At 37.3% G+C, this 19,056-nt stretch overlaps 1 protein-coding gene across 1 annotated transcript in view; it reads right to left on the bottom strand.

The window, feature by feature from the left end:
* Nucleotides 1-19,056, bottom strand: part of OTOG (otogelin) — a 92,913-nt gene that overhangs the window by 11,591 nt on the left and 62,266 nt on the right. The window contains exons 36-48 of the mRNA XM_042814279.1: nt 15,174-18,691; nt 14,405-14,573; nt 13,357-13,493; nt 11,852-11,941; nt 11,279-11,462; nt 8,274-8,494; nt 7,216-7,354; nt 4,561-4,755; nt 3,773-3,985; nt 2,796-2,900; nt 2,394-2,504; nt 1,022-1,123; nt 468-566 (exon numbers count right to left, since the gene is read on the bottom strand). Of these exons, the coding sequence (XP_042670213.1) occupies nt 468-566; nt 1,022-1,123; nt 2,394-2,504; nt 2,796-2,900; nt 3,773-3,985; nt 4,561-4,755; nt 7,216-7,354; nt 8,274-8,494; nt 11,279-11,462; nt 11,852-11,941; nt 13,357-13,493; nt 14,405-14,573; nt 15,174-18,691 (5,283 nt within the window). The remainder of the gene's footprint in view (nt 1-467; nt 567-1,021; nt 1,124-2,393; nt 2,505-2,795; nt 2,901-3,772; nt 3,986-4,560; nt 4,756-7,215; nt 7,355-8,273; nt 8,495-11,278; nt 11,463-11,851; nt 11,942-13,356; nt 13,494-14,404; nt 14,574-15,173; nt 18,692-19,056) is intronic.

The raw sequence follows: 19,056 nt of genomic DNA, 5'->3' as shown, positions 1-19,056 counted from the left end.
GCAGCTTCTTGCTTCCTTGCAGTGTTGACAGTCTTCATAAACAACACAAAGCAATGGAGAATTGTGTCTAGTGCATAATAAACAGTTGCACTGCCACCCTTGTAAACTGGCAAATTCCTGACCCATAGACACTTCACCCTTTTTTTTTTAAGCCATAAATAAATTACTAACTGTTAAGAAAATGCCAAAATAGGAAGTCACCCATTTTGGATGGACAAATTCTACAGTATGCTATCATCCTCATGAAGCAAGAAAAAAAACAAACCAAGCAGATTCAAGCTCTTTACCATGAGATGATTTACAATCTCATCTGTTCATGAGTAAGTCACCCTTACAGAACTGGCTTGTATGCATATCACATCATCATTGGCTCATGTACTTAATAAAGTCTTAGACTTAAATACAAGTTGCCAAAGCTCTTGTGTTTTATTGTCAAAGGCAACTAAAATGAAAATTAGTCATTTTACCACATGTCCGAAAGGGGCAGCACTTCTCTGGGCTCCATACCTCCACCAAAGACATGCCTAGCATGCATCTGAATTCAGGACAACGATGTATTTCACAAACTAAAATTAAAGAAAAGTAAAAACAAGGATGTCATATTTTGATGAGTAGAAACATGAATCAAGAGAGACTAAATGGTTTATTTAATGAAACCTTTAGAAAACACGTTAGTTGAATAGACTGATGATTGAAATGTGTTAGCCATCAGTAGTGTGGAACACAGCTATCCTAAGCGAATATTTAACACAGCCAAATAAATATTTAATAAAATAAGCCAAAATTAAATATTTCCAGAATTTGGGGTATGAAGTTTGTTTCCATGATACAGATATTCAGATTATGCTTCAGACACGTGAAGTTTTAAAAGAGTAAGCAGATGATTGCTTGCTCATATGCACAGTGAAGCTGTATCTCTAATCTACCTTTTTTTTTTTTTTTTTTTCTCCACTGAACATCCACGCTACAGAATTTGCCATGTTCCCTATTGCCTAAAATAACAAAATCAAGTCAAACTTACTACACTGGTAGGTAGGGCAACACCTTTCTGTAGTGTTGTCATCCACAATAAGAACTTCTCCTTCTTGACATTTGGGTATTTTATCAGAGCAAGCCCCACATGCTAGAAAAAAAAAAAAAAAAAAATACAATCTAAAACACAGGAAGAAATTTTATCACTGCCTAGAAACACACGCCCATTAAGTTCCTCACAGACACATTAAAAAGAGCAGATGTACTGTAAAGTTGTTCCTCCCATACAGAAGATGCTAATTTTCAGTGCAGCTTGCCTTTTCCTTGTCATCTGCTTAAAAAAAAATAATGAATATAGTAACTGTGTCAGATCATAATGAACAGGACTTTCTCTCCACACTTTTTGTTGTGAAAAATTTTGCTGGTTTTTCTCTCCAATCAAGACCTATTTTCAGGAATGCTTCCTCTGCTACAAATACAGTATCTTTGATCCTCAATTAAAGGCAATTAAAAGTGATCCCGGTTTTATCCTCCCACTTAAACACACGGCAAAATCACAGCAGATATATTCTGTGCAAATACCAGTTCAAAGATTCATTATATCAAAAAAAGAAACAGAAGGATATTACATGGATAAACAAGAGTCAAAGGTAGAACACTACTGTAACACGTTCAGAGTGCTTCCTAAATACTGCAAATGACAGAAGTTTATTTCAGACTTCTTTTGTTCTCTTTTAAGGTTCAAATTTTGCACACAGAAATGCTAATCAAGATGAATCAGTCTGTGATTGACAGAATTCTATGTTCAAAAACAGAACCCATTCAAGAGAAACATATGGGATATATAATTATAAACTTAATATCGTAAAGAAAACAACTACTTGATAGCAAATAGAACTCCTAAACTGATACCAAAAGTGCCATTTTATTACTATATTAAGTTAGTAAGGACCAAATCCCAAGAAAACTGAACAAATTTGCATAATACTTTTATATTGGATATTTACCATCAAGTTAAAATAGGCCATAGATGATACAACAACGGGATACAGAGAGCCAGAGCATATATAATTTCAGTCTTTCTTTAGGGAAAACAATCAAACTACCACAGTCGCATACAACGCATGGTCAGTCTCTCAAAGGCCAAGATCAAAGGCAAATAATTCATTCACGTAGTACATCATTAATCTTCTACTTGACCTAAAAGTACTACTCAGCTACACAAAGCCACTTTATGACACTTGATGGTAGTTGTCATTACCTATGTCCTATAAACTTAATGCTCTTTTCCTTAACCACTTTCAAGCCTTACTATGCTAGGAGAGCTCAAGAAAGTACGAGTAATCTTAACTGCTAAGTTTTAGCAGATATCATCGCATGCATTAAAACTCTTAGAGATTCAACCAGCCAAGACTCCATACCACATATATAGGATATGCAGCATGTACTCTCCACCCGAGCAGCAATAAGTGTTTGATCCTCTTGACAGCTTGGCATGTGCTCCATTGGTTCACATTTTGCTGGATCACATTCTGAAACAAGCACAACAGATTTAATTATTTATGTACATCATTCCCGTTTTGTATTGCTGCATCAGTAAGAAACGAGAGAACTGAAGTACTACAGAGCTTTCTATGACAGAGTGACACACACATTCTCGCCTGATCCTTGAACACAGGACTCCGTTATGTCTGCACTGAGGCGTGTTCCAACCATGAGTTTTTAGATGAAAGAACATTTTGTAAACTGACATTTTAAAAATGGTTTCTATACTAAGTTCATTTTTGCTTACAAGTTGATCTGTTTAGTTTACTGTCACCTACCGCAAACATAGTTGGGACAACAGGATTCTTCATTGTAGTAAGTGACCAGTTTTTCCAAGCCATTACACTCTGGGATTAGGGGTTCACATAGGCTCTGATTACAAACTATTTCATAAAAGGAAAGAAAAAAAAACATCTAAACTACTTTATGCTTTTATGAATGGAGTAGTGGCAAGCAGTATTTGCAGTCTGATAACACAAATCTCTGAGTAACCACAACAAATTAGCAAAAACCCCTCAGATTATGTTCAGAATTGTCTAGCCTCACTCTCTTGAGGCAAAAATCAAGCTACAGTTGAGTTGTCTTGGAAACTCCACTTAAAAATTGCAATTCCAGTGGAAAATTCATGATAACTATACCAACCCGGATGGCAAAAAGAGTAAAACCCTTTGCAACTTGTTTTCAAGATGAATTTTCTAACCTAATTATGAATAAAAGCTTTTATATCCTTTTTTACTGCTAAATTTGTAAAGCACATACACAAACATCTGATCTTTTTTTTCCTAGTCATTACTTACATCACTGATTTGTATTTGGATGTTAAAAGTGTATCACTAGACTGTACTGCTGAGATAAATAAATGCATACCAAATATTCACAGAGCTATTTAACTCCTTTTAAAATGTGCCCTCTCCTCCTACCTCTCTGATAAATCCCACTAGATTCTGAGTCAGTGATAGAAAGTTTTCACAGTTTTCTTCACAACTTGTGAATTCAGATAATTACCATTCACTTCAAAAATAAGGTAACATGACAACAAACCACAGGAAAGATTATCCATGTATTTCAGTGAGCATCATAATCATAGAATAGCTTGGGTTGGATGGGACCTCAAAGATCATGAAGCTCCAACTCCCCTGCTGCATGCACAGCCACCAGCCTCCACATTTAATACCAGACCAGGCTGCACAGGGCCCCGTCCTTTTGTTGTCTAAGAACAATTGTAATCTAATCGTAACCATTAAAGAATACTCACTACAGATCTTCTGAGGACAACATGTCTGATCACCAGGAACAAGCAAGACCACTTCTGCAAATCTCTGACAGTCAAAAGTGTGGCTATCGGAACAGTCGTACTCCACTGGAATAATAGTCTCAGTGTCAACACATTTTTCCATGCAGCATCCACTCAAAGATGTTTTCCAGATGTCACCTATTGCATGAGGTGCTCCTGAGCTGTCTGTACAAGCTAGACAATGAGGACAACAGAAAATTGAAGTAATTCCTTTTTATTTCCAAAGGTATTATTAATTACAGTGCTTTATGCAATTTTATTTATAATAAATGGCATCTCTAAGATTTGTGTTAAGTATTTGTCCATAATATGGTGTCTTCAAGTAGAATTGTAATGAGAATAAATATAAATGAACACAAAAAGAAGAAAAGACATAAATAATTCAAACCATATAATTCACTGTTACAAAGCTTTTGATTGCCACTTAATATCAATAGTTGGACTCCTTGGCAAAAGGCTAGGTGAAAAGGGGGCTAAGACTAACATACTTCCAATAATGGAGTGCATAAGCAAAAACAACCATTTTGAAGAGCATCTTCCAGCTCAGAAAAGTAAGCAAAATGCTATGTCACAAGGACACTTAATCCTTTCTCAATTGTAAAGCTAATCTTTACTAAAACTCCTGAATCCTCAACTGAATAACATATGCAAAATCTTCACAACATCAGGCCAGGCATGAATTTATTAATTGTGAAGAATCTGAGCCCCAGCTTGTAGATAATGAAGAGGAAAATCACATCAAAACATACCACATTTTTCTTCAGGAATACAGACAGCAGTGTGAGCTCGGTGAAGGATGGTCCCTCCAGCACAGACACAGCCTTCTGTCAACACCAAGCAGGTGTCTGAGTCCAAAGCAGCAACCTCGTTATTCTGACAACTCTCTGCAACCTCACAGGCAGCTATACATGCCTGATAGGAGAAGTTTTCAGAGCAGGCAAAGGCTAGAAAGGAAAAAAATCACTCATCTGAAGATGTAGTCACATGAGCCATGCACTACCTAAAGGAAGACACTGTTGTCTCCTTTCAACTCGTGATGTTTGCCAACTCAGTAGTATCTGCCAACCTGAAACACTGACACAGACCTTCTACATGAATTCAAACATAATAATATTCTGCAAGCACTTCTACTTCATTTTTTGGATTTTTTGGATTTTGGAAAGGGTCCAGAGGAGGGCGACTAAGATGATCAGGGGGCTGGAGCACCTCCCCTATGAGGACAGGCTGAGGGAGTTGGGCTTGTTCAGCCTGGAGAAGAGAAGGCTGCGGGGTGACCTCATTGCAGCCTATCAATACCTGAAGGGAACCTACACCCACGAGGGGAGTAAACTCTTCAAAAGGGCTGACAACAGCAGGACTAGTGGAAATGGATCCAAGTTGAGGGAGGGAAGATTTAGGTTGGATGTTAGGGGGAAGTTCTTTACAAGGAGAGTGGTTAGGCCCTGGAACGGGCTGCCCAGGGAGGTTGTGGATGCCCCGTCCTTGGACGTGTTCAAGGCCAGGTTGGACGGGGTCCTGGGCAACCTGATCTGAATGTGTGTGTTTGGTGGCCCTGCTAGGCAGGGGGGTTGGAACTACATGATCCTTGAGGTCCCTTCCAACCCGGGTGATTCTGTGATTCTGCGATTCTGTGATTCTTCTCAGACTTTGATCTACCTAAGATTGGTAATACAGTGTTTTTAAACATTCAAAGTACTTTGCAGCAGACAAAGAAAAGCGACTGCTAAAGGACGAAGCCTAATCTATGACTAAAAAAGGTAAATGTAAAGTTCAGCATTGTTTTACCTTGAATAATAAAAAATGGGATGAATTCATGATTGTATTTAGCAGACATCCACATATATTACTCTCATGGATGAAGTTTGTTATTTTAAAGTGAACCAACAGAATTAAATGGAAAATGCATTATAATTTTAATGTAAATTCTTTGGTATCAAATGGGTATATGTCAGAATAAGTTTTTGAGAATTTACTATGATACTTCATTGGTTCAAAATAGTGTTTAAATGCCAATTGTATACAAGCTACATAAATACGACTAAAAGAAAATGACTACAAATGCCAACAATGTGGTTCTATGAACAGCCAGTAGGATCCTTATCTATGTAAATCACCCAGTAATCCAACCTGGAATGACGGCAAATGAGATGATGTTCAGTTCACACAGGAGACTACCTGCTCAACTGTAAAGAACGTTCCAGTTTATATATTAAAGTGGAGGTCAATTCTGTTCAGTTCCTCCCTGCTATAAATGACAGTAATGCCCCACAGGAAATACTCAGCACAGCCCTGTAAATAGAAAAGCTCGGGCTTTTGAAAATCACTCTATAGGACATCGATGCACAGTAATCACAAAATCTAGATGTGACTTCATGGTTCTTCCTTTGTAGGCACCACCAGAGGTCACTGTGGTATAAAAATATGTGTCCCCTCACAGTGGGCGCAGTACTTAACTGTATATACAGATACATTTTGTAAGGCATCTTTTTAAAATGGTGTTTGCAAGTAAAAACCACACAAACTGAAGAGGTGAGAGGCTGGTTTGTTGTTGTTTTTTGTTTGTTTGTTTTGTTTTAAATCTGACCATTTTTAAGCTTTAGACTGCATGACTACTGGTTCAACTTGCAGCTCATTATGACACGTTCACATGGAGCCTGTATGCAGATATTCACCTGAAATCACTTTTACCAAGGCAGCTCTTATGATTACTATGCACAATCAATTGTGTGATTTGGTGATCACAGATGACCAACAGGTCTTTCCTTTTCTGATACTGAAACTGCAGACCTCTCTGGGTTATCATTGCATACAACTTTTCCTAGGGAATCACTGACAACTACAGATTCCATTTGGCCTTTGGGAAATAGATTCTCACGGGATCCACAAGCTCTTAGTGTTTTACTCCCTACTTTCTGTTTCACTACAAAGGTTCCCAATTACTACAATGCTTTCTCCAGTCAAGATGCAGCATTCTGGAGCAGCATCAAGCAGACTCAAAGTGCCAGCTCAAAATACTAGTGAAGTTTCTGTGGCTTCCTCCTTTCCAAAATCAATTCTCTTGTGTTTTGGCTTTATTAATGAATAGAGACTAGGATAAATGAACACTGCATGGAAGAGGATTCAATTTCCACAATTAAATACATTGCAAGCCAGAGAGTGGCCCATGAGCAAGTCACTTCAGCTTAACTTTTTCATCTGTGAAGTGGGCATAATGAGCATGACTCCTTCTACGTGCTACTTTGAATTATATGATAAAAGCTGCTGAATTTATAATCTCAGTAATAACTTCCAAAGTATCTGAGAACTCAGGGAGCACAGATAGTTTCAATTTACACTAACTCTTATTACTAGGCAGGTTTTGTCTCAGCATACACTAGAGTTACACAAACATGCGGAATACTTACGGCAGTAATCGTTGCTCCTCCATTCTATACAGATATTAAATTTGTTGCACATTGCCACATAGGCAGCTAGTGAGACACATGGGTTTTGAATGTACTCAGTATCTTGAACCCAGATATCACAGAATATCTCAGGTGGAACCTAAAAAGGAAAAAAATGAAAAACATATTTTCATAGAGACTCTGGTATGTAGCAAAAAAAAACTGTAACTATCAGCTACAAACAGCAAAGTAAAAAGTTCTTGGCTGACAGTAAAAAAAAAAAAAAATTGCTAGCCTTTATTGGTTTACAAAGAGAGTCTACTGGTATTTAAAAGCAAGGCTTCCTGAGCATGAGGAAAAAAAAGACATCCTTATATTCTTCTGTTTTACGTATTATAAATGCCAAAGGAACAGCTTATAGAAACTTTCCAACAGAAGACATAATTACACACTGAACTTTGTTCTTCCTTCCTCTGTGCTTTTGTCTGTTTTTGGCCTCCTGTTCATCAAACTCACCAATATACAAAAGTTGAAATGATAAATGTTCTTGAATGAGCACAAATAAATATTTTCTCTTTACACTTTGTTTTTATTTTTTTTGCTTTAACTTTGCTGTAAAGGATCTGCTCTACCCTCTCATCACTCTAAGCTGGAGCTCCTACTCTCTACAGCCTTTGAGAATTCAGGCCCTTACATTATCTAATGTGATTTGGAATTGGTTAAATTACTGAATGTTTAAGTAAGAAGTAAATACTAAAATTACTTCATCTTATTTCGCTGTACATCCTGTTGGTCCAAGTGAATTTTCTGGGACTGATTTACAAATTAAATGCTATTAGCAAAACTAATAGAGATTTATTAGGAATTCTGAAATCGCCAGCTGCTTACTGCAACTCTCCTACCAAGCTGCTGCACTCTTCAATTCTTTTTATCTTGCAACTGTAGATAGAGAAAAGTATGTATCTCTTTCCACAGATGTGGTTACATGTAGTTCCACATTAATTAAACTATCAAGAGTACAAAAGTATATCAGAACTGCATCTCTCCCAAAATGTAAGCTTCCAAAATAGTTAACATACATAAGGATGACAGCTGCTGAAGGTCTGGTTCAACACCAGTCTTAAGCACTCTGAGCAGTCCATGACTGAACAATTAGCTTCCTGATGCCTGTCTTCTCCAACATACTTTAATGTGTCTGGCACTTGCCAGCTGTCAATAAATGTTGATGAAGCACCACTTTTGCTTAACACTGTCCTGTTGGGTAGCATCAGGTCATTTTCCAAGCTTCTATCACAAAAACCTATGTATGAACAGAAGAAAAAGCTGGTTAACACCGCACATGTTTATTGTGAAGTACATTTGCAATACCTCATTCAAAAAGTAAACTCCTTTAAGAAACTTACAGTAAGTAAGGAACTTTCAAAAAAATGTACAGTCTCATAAAACACAACAGATGCGGAAAGTCTAATAGGATCAAAATACACAAACTGCACACAAATGACACAAAGTGAAAGTGAAGATGCACCTGTGAATTGCACATGCATGAAACAAGATCTATCACACCAGAGAGATTCAGAGATCCCAGCAATGGCACACAGCCTTCACCACGCAGTTGCACGAGCACAAAAAATATATATGTTAAAAAAAAAAAAAAAAAAAAGATAAAAGAAGGTTACAAAGCACAACCATGTATAGCGACAAATGAAAGATAATGAAAAATGTTATCAGAAAAGGCAATTCTTGTTAAATTCCAATTAAGATTGACAAAAAAGCTGCCTATCTGAAACTGCAGTTCAAAAATTTAATACTCTCTTCTACTTACGCTTCTGGGCAGCGTTGTGCATAAGAGCTAACCTAGAAGTGTAACTTTTGTCACTTCCAGGCTAACATTTATAATAGCACACAGCAAGAAGAAAGCAATTTTTTCTGTATTTGATTCACACAAGGCAGCATCACATTTTGTTTTTTGTTTACATTAAGGTAGTTGGCAATTTCAAAAGACTATGGAATGAGGGAAGAATCCTAACAGAGAGAGCGATTTGGTCAACACAGAACATCCAAGTATTACAAGAGCATCTTACTGATACTTTATCTTTGAGAGCCAATAGTTATACAAAAACTGAATAACAGATCAGTCTCTCATTCTTTATTCCTCATCCCAATTGCTGATAATTTTGTAATTGACTTCTAGAAAGCATTCTTCTGATGTTTCCATAGACTTTCATGGGAATTCTAAGGATATCTGTTCAATAATAATGGGTCTGTTTGAGCATTTTGCATTATGAGCAAGCCACTGACAATCAAGGAGAACAACAATCATTCTGAGAGTAAAATAGCTTTTGAAGCTATAAATATTAATCAATCAAAAATGTTTCTGCTTGAATGTTTTGAAGCTGTGAGCCTATACAGCACAAAGAGGAATTACTGGGCTTAAAGGGACTGCTACCATGTCTGATTTATCTTTTTCCACCTTTCTTGTAAACTGAAAAGATTTAACACAGCAAAACTAAAGTTTCACATTTGGCTTGGCTGGATCTGGCTGCACCTACATCACTGACATGCTTGCACTCTGTTCCACCAGTGTTACTACAGAGAAATCCCTTGCTCCCTTGTGACATCCCCCATCTCCCACATCAGCTCTTCACCAATTGCCATCTTTGCCTGATCCTGTCACTATAAAATACCCTGCTGTCAGAAAAAGACCCTTCCAAGTGATACTTGGTGCTACAAGTCTGGAATGGTGCCTTCATTTCTACAAAGCTGAGAAATTGGGATACATGAATACTGCAGCCTAAAGACATTCTGAGAAAACTCAAATACAAGAAGCAGAGTAGCACAGCAAGCACAGGAGCTTCAGATAGATTAATTTACCCTGAAGAGGTGCAGAGCAACCACCTCATTTAAAGCAGGTTCTGGTGAGTCCCAGTGGACAGCACTGCACAGATTTATGCAGAGAACCCTAATTAGAGATGAATACTAGAAAAACACAGCATATTCTCCAAAGAAGCCAGAGAGGTATGCTGTCGTCCCGTTAATAGGCCACATATACCAGGACTGTGGTGTCTCTAATTCTCCCCATTACAGTAATCAAGTACGTAAAGGCAAAACAGACTTTGAAGAATCGTTTGAATCAGACGTACTGAAAACTACTATCTTTACATTCTTGTTTCTGTTTGATCTAATTACAATAACAGCCACACAGAATAAGAACAATGTTAAAAAAGACGGAAGCAATTACAGATAATAATCCAATTTCAAAATGGCAATAAATTTAAGCTCTCTTCCTTTACAAGGAGCACATTACTGTCTGCAGGACTTGGAACTCAACCAAGCTATCACTGGTATTTGATATTGAGCTACAGGCATTTGCCCTTTCTGAAACTGGCAAGATTTCCACCGTAATTATGAACTCTGTAACCTTGTTTTCCAGCTACAAATTACAGCAGATAAATTTACAGATTCAGGTGTCACAGTAAAGATTTAGAACAACAGAAAAACATGCCTACAAAAGCTACTGCTCTGTTAAATTATTCAAGTTCATGGTTTTTAAAGAGAAAGTAACTACACGAGGTGATTCAGCAGACTTGAGACAGTGCAGCATTAGGGTTATTTAACCCATTACAATTACAAAAATTCCCTTTAAAATATTTCTTCTAACAGATGAACTAAAATAGCTTATCTCAAGTTAACAGTTCCTGTGAATTCTGACCTTTAGATACTGAAAATAGCACATATCACTTCCTATCAGACGGATAGCAAACACTAAATCTTTAAATGACCTTATTTGACTTTATAGATTTATGCTTGACTTATTTGGGTTTGATTTCAGCAATTATGCTTGTGATTCAAACGGGCTACAGTTAAAAGCAGAACTGTCATTAAAAGTGATTACACTGACAGGTATTGAGCTTTATGTCAACAACTACCGAAATTATGAATCATTTCATGTTAACAGTACCTAAAAAATTTGCAATAATCTACAATAACTCTTTTAAGCAATATCCAGCAAAAGATACAGTTAGGAAAATGTGCCTTCCTAGAAAAGCATCTCAATGTCTTTAATTTTGCAGTTCTCAATACTTACCACATAGTCCCAAAGCTTTTGGTTCTCTGGTAGTATTAAACTCTATAATCATCACACCTGTGTAGTGAAACCACTGAATTTTGATTTTTGTTGGGGTCTCAACTGCATACATGAAGCCTGAATCCTCTACTTTGTATCCATATTTTCTAACAGTAGGCCAAGCAAATCTTGAATTTACTGTTATCTAAAACACACACGGAGAAGATTTTAAATGTCAGGCACCAAATGCTGCAGAAGAACAACTATGGCTGGATTTTCAACAGCGTAGGAATCTAACTCATAAGTAATTTCAAAAGAACTCAGGCTCATCTCCACAAAGTTATCAAGGCATTAAAGGGACCAGTGGTCATTTTAAATGCCTTGCTTCGTGACTTACCTCATTAACTGTCCTTTTATCATAATTTGCCTCTGAATTTATCAGCAGTTTACTAAACTCCAAAGTGGTAACAATGGAATACATTTCTTGTCATGCCCTACTCTGATCTTCAGTACGCACACGAGAAGGCAGCTGATGATTACAGAAGTAAGATGCTATCTAGATTGCAGAGAAAAAAAAAGCCTCAAAATACTCACTTTTCTACTTAAACGATTAATAATAATTTGGTTTGATACATAGGTTAAATTCAACATTGCCAGGCACAAGGAAGTGGAATTTGAATTATTCTGTGGAGAAAGCAAAAATTTATTAGCCATAGTTATAATGTATAAAAATGTATACATTAGCTGTGTATTATTTTTAGGTACTGGGACAATGAGGATTGTTTGCACATATTTTGAAGAGAGGAAAGTTGCTGATTACTGTACTTTCAAGTCCAGTCTACAAGGTTAATAGATAGCATTCTTGCAAAATATTACAAACGTAATATTATTGCATTCACGAACTGTTTCGTATCACCTCTTATTTCTTTCATTCTGGAAAAGAAAAGATACAGGAGAATATCTGTTTGGACACTGAAAAATAAGAACTACATAGCCAAGGTGAGCAGAAATGGGACAAGGACTGGTGAATTTATACGATAAACAAATCTTAAAGAAGAACTGAATCAGAAATACATGCACATGTTGAGATTCAAGGTTCCAAAGGATTAAATAGTATTTAATACAGTGGAGAATAAAAATTCTGAAAGTCAGAAGCAGATCTGCTTTCTCCTTTCAACCATACTGGGCTTCTGAAATTAATTTTCATAAGGTACTATTCACGACCAACTCTTGAGATGAACATCTATATGGACACCAGAATTGCCTAGCTTTCATAGAAGAAACTGGGGTTAAAAGAATTTTGTAAATGTCCATGAGCAATTAACTCTTCACAACATAAAGCCAACCTCTATACTACCCATTAGGATAGGATACTCTGTAATTGCATCCCGTAGGGTTTCTCTCTTTCCTCTCTGAAATAGCAAATACTTGCATTTGTCTGAAACTTGTAATGTGCAAGGCAGTCTAATTTAGTCTAACAATACTACATACTTTTAGGGCTCTCAAGATTGGTCATTCCAGTAAATTTTCCATATGAAAATACGGAAAAGTGGTGCATTTAAATACTGTACTGGTCTTGAAACCAATTTAGAGCTGAATTAATATAGGGAATTTGGGTGTGTGAATCCTCACTCTGCATGGTATAGCCTGATGAAATGTAAAGAGAGTGAATGCTGCTTTGGAAAGCTCTTTTTAGTTCTGTGTATAGCCTCTTTAGTGCAGTAAAATTGAGTAAACCTAGATACACAAAAAAGTAGAACTCTACATCAATACTTTTTACATGACGGTACTCACAAAAGTGACTAACTAACATCATCCACTTACCCTCTCACAACACTGTCTATTCTACATATAAGATAATATGGATCTGCCTCCTACCTTTCTGCTGCTTCTGAAGGAACTCTACCCAACTCTTAAATGCTGAAAATTGCAAGTATAATTCACAGACATTGCAAAGGAGTGAATAATTTACCACAATTACATACTAGCAGTTTTATTGACAAGGATGCACTTTAGAGGAATGTATGTGTAACTCATTCCCAAGATGCATCTTATTAGCAATACTCAACATCCTTCGTTAGTTGATAAATTATAATTACCATTCTACAGTCAAGGACGTGGATGGTTATAGTTTCATCTTGAGTTTGACTAACAATGTATGATGCTTCTTTGAATAAAGCCAAACGATTTCCATCATATGTTACAACACTCAGATCAGAAAAAATTGTGCAACGACCTAAGGAAAAAAAAAAAATTGTATTTGCTCACTTATTTTATAGTTTCTGTAAATGTAACCAAATACAAAGATATGAAGATATAGCAATGAACTAAGACCAACTTCTTTGCTGTACAGTTTCAGATATTTAGCACATTTTCAGATGTGTTTTATTACTATTGCATCCCTGTAAATGGACAGCATAGTTAAATTCTACATAGTCCAATGGCACAATCCACAGCGCTCTGCTATTCATACAATTTTTAGCAGCATAAATTTATAATTTTCACAACCCTAAACCAGCAAAAACACAGATGACAGTGAACCATGCCAGATCTTTAGTTTCTCTCCAGTCTCATTCATAAGGAGGGAGATCTTGTTTCAAGTTCTCTTCTTTACAGTCATACTGCTCTGTTTCAGAGCCTGGAGTTCATAAATGGAAATTTACATTGCTTATCTCTGCACAACTATTTTGCCATTATGGACTAAATTCAATTTTCTTTGAGGTTAGGATTCATTCTGCCTAGTTCTGCATAATTGGTAGGAGTGACTTCAGCACAACTATGCTGCTAGTGTCCATAAATCGTTAACAATTAACTTCTCACCCTGAAGTAGATACAAGATATCCCACAAAATCCACTGCCTATATCCACTGTATCTCATCTGACTAAACAGAAGACAGGTCTAAGTCACACCTAGACAAGTCTCCTCATGTTACCAGAAGCTAGTTAAGATATTTATCCTACAGTAAAGGAGCATTTTCATTTCACTTAACTAGACGCAGAACTAGAATTATAAATTTAATTAAGCAACAATCTATACAATACAGATCCTTCTTTTCTTCACCATGGTTATGGAAGCTTTGCCTTCTTAGACATGTATTAAATTGTTACTCAAATTCACTTCAAAAGAACCAAGTAATTAAAACTTACATGCACATTCCCACTTTGGGCAGCATTTGTCCCCATTTACTTGAGCAGCATATCCTAAAATTCCACAGCTAGGTTGAGTTGCATTGTATGGGCAGTTCTGTGACTTATTAACTTGAATCAGTTGTCCATCCAAGCAAATGTGTTTTATGCACTCGTTCTCTGTGAGTGGCTAAGACATATTTAAAAGACACAAGTAACATCACAATAATGCATAGTATTTGCTCATAAAAGAGGCTCACATCCTTCAGGCACCAAATATTTATAAATCCTCATAACAACAATGATGGAAGATTTAAGCAAAGAGCATAATTGAAAATCTGACCCTTCTGAGGATAGTTTAAAATTCTGTCCTGCTGTAAAGTGCAGAACATTTTTTTGTTTTTTTACTTTTAATTAAAAGAATTTGAGAAGAAAGTAACATGGATGTGTGGGCAGGAAGGCTACATGATATACAAAGTACATGAACTACATGAAGCATTGCATTTTACCAAAACAATCCCAAACGTTCCTGTAACAGTCACACTCAGAAAACCAAGGTCCAAATCACAGTGAAACGTAACCCTCATGAAAAATCATTATGCACAATTGAAGTTGTTCAGACTTACAGATATAACTGTAAAAATAACAAATAGCCCTACTTAATGCAGACATTTAAATCATGAGGATCAAAGTATGTCTCACGCATGATGGTTTTATCAGCATATAAAAGTTATAAAAGTGACCTGGATTTATTCAAAACCAAACGCAATAACATTATGATGTTACTCACTGTACAGGTTTGGAGAGCTGCTGTTTCTGTAGGGAGAACTGAAGCTGGCTGTGTGACTCCTAGCATGGCTTCAGCTGTTGCCAATCCATCAGCAATTGTTGTAGGTAACCCATAAAGTGGTTTGGTAGATAAATAGGCAAAGGAGGAAACTGATGGAGCTGTTGTATCATTTAAGTAGTCAGGTACTGTTAAGAGCAAACTCTTTGAAGGTGTTTGTACTTCAGATGTTATTCCATGTTTGGAAGTTTGAGTGGCCAATGATGCAGCAGCTACAGAAGAAAAAGGTTTTGTTTCAGAGGATGAATGTATGGTGAATGGTATCAGTACGCTTACATTAGAAGGAGCTGCAGTTGTGGTTGTGAAATATGGAGAATAAAATTTCTGAGGTATTTCTGAGGTAATGGCAACACCTTGAGCGTGGACAGGTTGGACATCCAGCTCTTCTGATTTTTCCGTATCAGGGAACATAAGTTCTTTTGATTTTGAAGAAACAGAAAAATAGGTGGGTTTCACCAAGGTTGTGGTGGATTTTGTTAGAGTTTCTGTTTTGTCAGATGTTGCTGATGGAACAGTAATGCTTTGCCCCGTACCTCTTATTGTTGAAGAGCCTGAAGATATGTATGATGAATGGGCAGTAGCTGGAAGCACTGTAGTTGCTAGAAAAGTGGAACTGCAGGCAGTGGTTGAAAGTGTGTCTTGCTTTGGCAACACAACAATTTTCTCTGTAGTAGTTTTAACCACTGACGTGGATGCTGTTGAAACTACAGGTGTTAAAAAGGCACCTATGGATGGCTCACTTTCCATCACAATGGGAATTTCTGTTGTTTCAGGTAGTAAAACAGATGAAGTTGTAGTTGTTTTAGGAGTTTGACTTGAAACAAGTGATTTGGTAACTGGGGCCTGCCATGTGGATTTTAGACCAGTATCTGAGGAAATAAAAGGAAAGGCATCTTTTCCGATGGTCGCTGAAGAAGAGGAAATTGCAAGTAAATCTGGTGAGGAAGGGAGAATACTGGTTCCAAAAATAACGTCAGCTGTTTTTCTAGCTGGGAATGTAGACTGGAAAACAGTGGTTCTTGGTACATATGGCTGCATAACTGAATCACTTAAAATTAACTCTTTCTCAGTTGGTAAAATAACTCGTGTAGGGTCCAATGAGATAGATAATACATTTGAATGAGCATCTTTAGGTAGTGAAGTAGTTAAAGAGGATGAGAAAGTTGATTCTACTGTAGCTTCAGTTGTGCTTAATAGAATTCGTGGCTGATCAGTGGGTTTTGTTAAAGTTTCTTCAGGATGCTGGTAAGTTGAGATACTGCTTTTGCTTGTCAAGGAAGGCTTAGATGTCTGATGAGCAAGTTCCACTACCATTGTAGGAGGAAGATGTGATACAGTCATAGCCTTTGTGGTCTGTACTGGAACTTTATCTCCTGTAGATGGAATAAGAGATGTCTGAGCTGTAGCAGTGGCAGGTCTTACCATAATTGTTATACTTTCAACTGTAGACTGTGATGCTGTAGGAACTACTTTAGTTTCTACTACTGGATATTTTGGTGTGGTTGTTACTTTCAGTATCGATTGTGTTAAAGAAGTTGAAGAAACAGATTGGTCTTCCAGATGCTGAGAGGTAGAGAAAGTGTGAAAAGACTTTGTTACTGGAAGTACAGCATGGGATGTATGCACAGGACTAAGAGGTGGCACTGATGCTTCTTTTCCGTATATGGACAGTGAAGGAAGAGAAATATTTAAAGAGATTAGAGAGCTTGATGGTGAAGAAGGAAAAACAGATGTCTTTGTAGTGGAGATGCTAGTAATTCTTTCCTGTTCCGATTCATCAGGCTGTGCTGGTAACAATGTGGCTTCAGATGCACTAAGGAGAGTATGTGGAGATCCAGTGAAGGACATTGTTTGAGCTGACTCTCTTTTAGTAGATATGGAAGGAAGTGTAGCAGTTTCTTTTGATGAGATAAAGGTTTTCATTGCTGATGTGGCAATGCTACCTGAATACACTGAAGTGCTTCTCTTCCCTGTACTTAAAACCAGAGGTGACTTGTATTCAGTAAATGCTTTTCCAGTTGATTTTGCTTCTAATTCAAAAGGTGATGTTATTTCAGAAGTTACCTTAACGAACAAAGGTGGCATTGTGGTAGTCTGAGGCAAAACAGGGTATTTCGTGTATGATGTAGTCAAGAACTCTGTTGAATTTAGAACTGTGTATGATGGATATGCTGTAGTTGACACAGTTTCAAATGCTTTTTTTAATTCAGTCAAAGCTGGAGTAGCAGGAGTAGGAACTGACTCTGAAGGCCTTCCTGTAGAAAGACTGATGGGTTTTCCAACTGTAGAACGAGGATGCAGTGAATATGGAAGGAAATGGGAGCTAGATGTATGCTGCACGTGAGGTGTTACTTCAGGAGTTTCTTTTTCTTCTTTTGTAAAAGGTAACAAAGTTGCTTGCAGAGATGTCATCTTTGGACCTAGAGTTGTAGAGAAAGGTATCCCCACAGCATCTGTCAGATGGTGAACCTTTTCAAGAGGAAGTTCTGTAATTGCCTTACCTAGTGATGAAGGCAGTGTGGATGCTGGTGAAGGTACAGTCTTAGTGCTTTGTTCAGTTAAAACAACTGCTGTTTTTGTCATTTCTGAAGACACCGGTTTTAGCAAAAACAAAGTAGTGATCACAGGAGAAGACGATGTTACTGTAACATTAGGTACTGTGGTAGAAGACTGGCCTATGCTTGTTGTCATTTCTGAAGTTGATGTTACGTTTGTTGATGATGTATATGAACGTACACCCAAAGGTGATAAGGTGAAATCCTTGGGCTGATACACAGTAGTTTTTTCTGTTCTTGATTCAAATGAAGAGGGTGTAAACGTTGCAAGTCCTTCTGGTTTTACTTGTGCTTCCTTTGTAGGAAGTGCCATTGTGGCTATTTCTGATATTTCCATCATTTTAGTTTTGACTGGCAGTTCCGTTGTTTTAAATGTAACGGGTGTCCCAGTAAAAATAAAAGTAGAAACTCGTTGGCCTTCTAATTCTGGGCTTCTAGATGCTGTATGTGGAGCAGTTACTATCAGAGGTTCTGTAGCCCTCAGAAGCTTAGTGGAACCACTACTGATCATTTGTACTTTTGTGGAGGTTTCTGAAGTGACAGGAGATGGAAACAACAGAGAAACATCAGCAAAAGAAGACAAGCTTACATTAGATTTTGCTATCTCAGGCAGTGTTGTAGTTCTCCTCTCAGCTGATGTCATTTCTCTTGGCTGTGAAGAAAGATATGACAAAGTTATGGCTAGAAGTGTTGTATTAGATGTTACAGCTGAAAACTTAGTTTTCTCTGTAGTTGCAGGGAGTTTCAACTTTGAAGCAAGTGTAGTTTTCATGTCCGTTGTTGCACGTAAGGGAAATGAAGTTACTTCACTGATGGCTGCCAAAGTTGTACTAAATGTTAAGTGGGAAACTGCTGGTGTTTGAATGCTGGCAGGCAAAGGTGAAGTACCATCTGCAGGTTCAATGCCTGGAATCAGACAAATAAATGGTAGTCTGACATTAACAGCTAAATTACAGACAAAGCTAGTGAAGCTAGAAGGATTATATAACAATTCATATAGCTCTGATCTTTTCAACTACCTTTAAGCTTGTAAAATTGGTTGATGCTCAGCTGAGCATGATCCAGCAGAGCGCTCAGGTGGCCAAGGAGGCCAAAGGCATCCTAGCTTGTATCAGGAAATAGTGTTGCTAGCAGGAGCAGGGAAGTAACTGTCCCTCTGTACTCAGATCTGGTGAGGCCACAACTTGAGTACTGTGTTCAGAGTACTGTGTTCAGAGTACTGTGTTCAGAGTACTGTGTTCAGAGTACTGTGTTCAGAGTACTGTGTTCAG

Source organism: Centrocercus urophasianus, unplaced genomic scaffold (genome assembly GCF_019232065.1).
Source record: "Centrocercus urophasianus isolate 14NV4802_14NV808 unplaced genomic scaffold, USGS_Curo_1.0 seq_14, whole genome shotgun sequence".
In the NCBI taxonomy this organism is placed as follows: domain Eukaryota; kingdom Metazoa; phylum Chordata; class Aves; order Galliformes; family Phasianidae; genus Centrocercus; species Centrocercus urophasianus.
The sequence above is the reverse complement of the archived record's forward strand: the minus strand, read 5'-3'. Positions and strand labels throughout refer to the sequence as shown.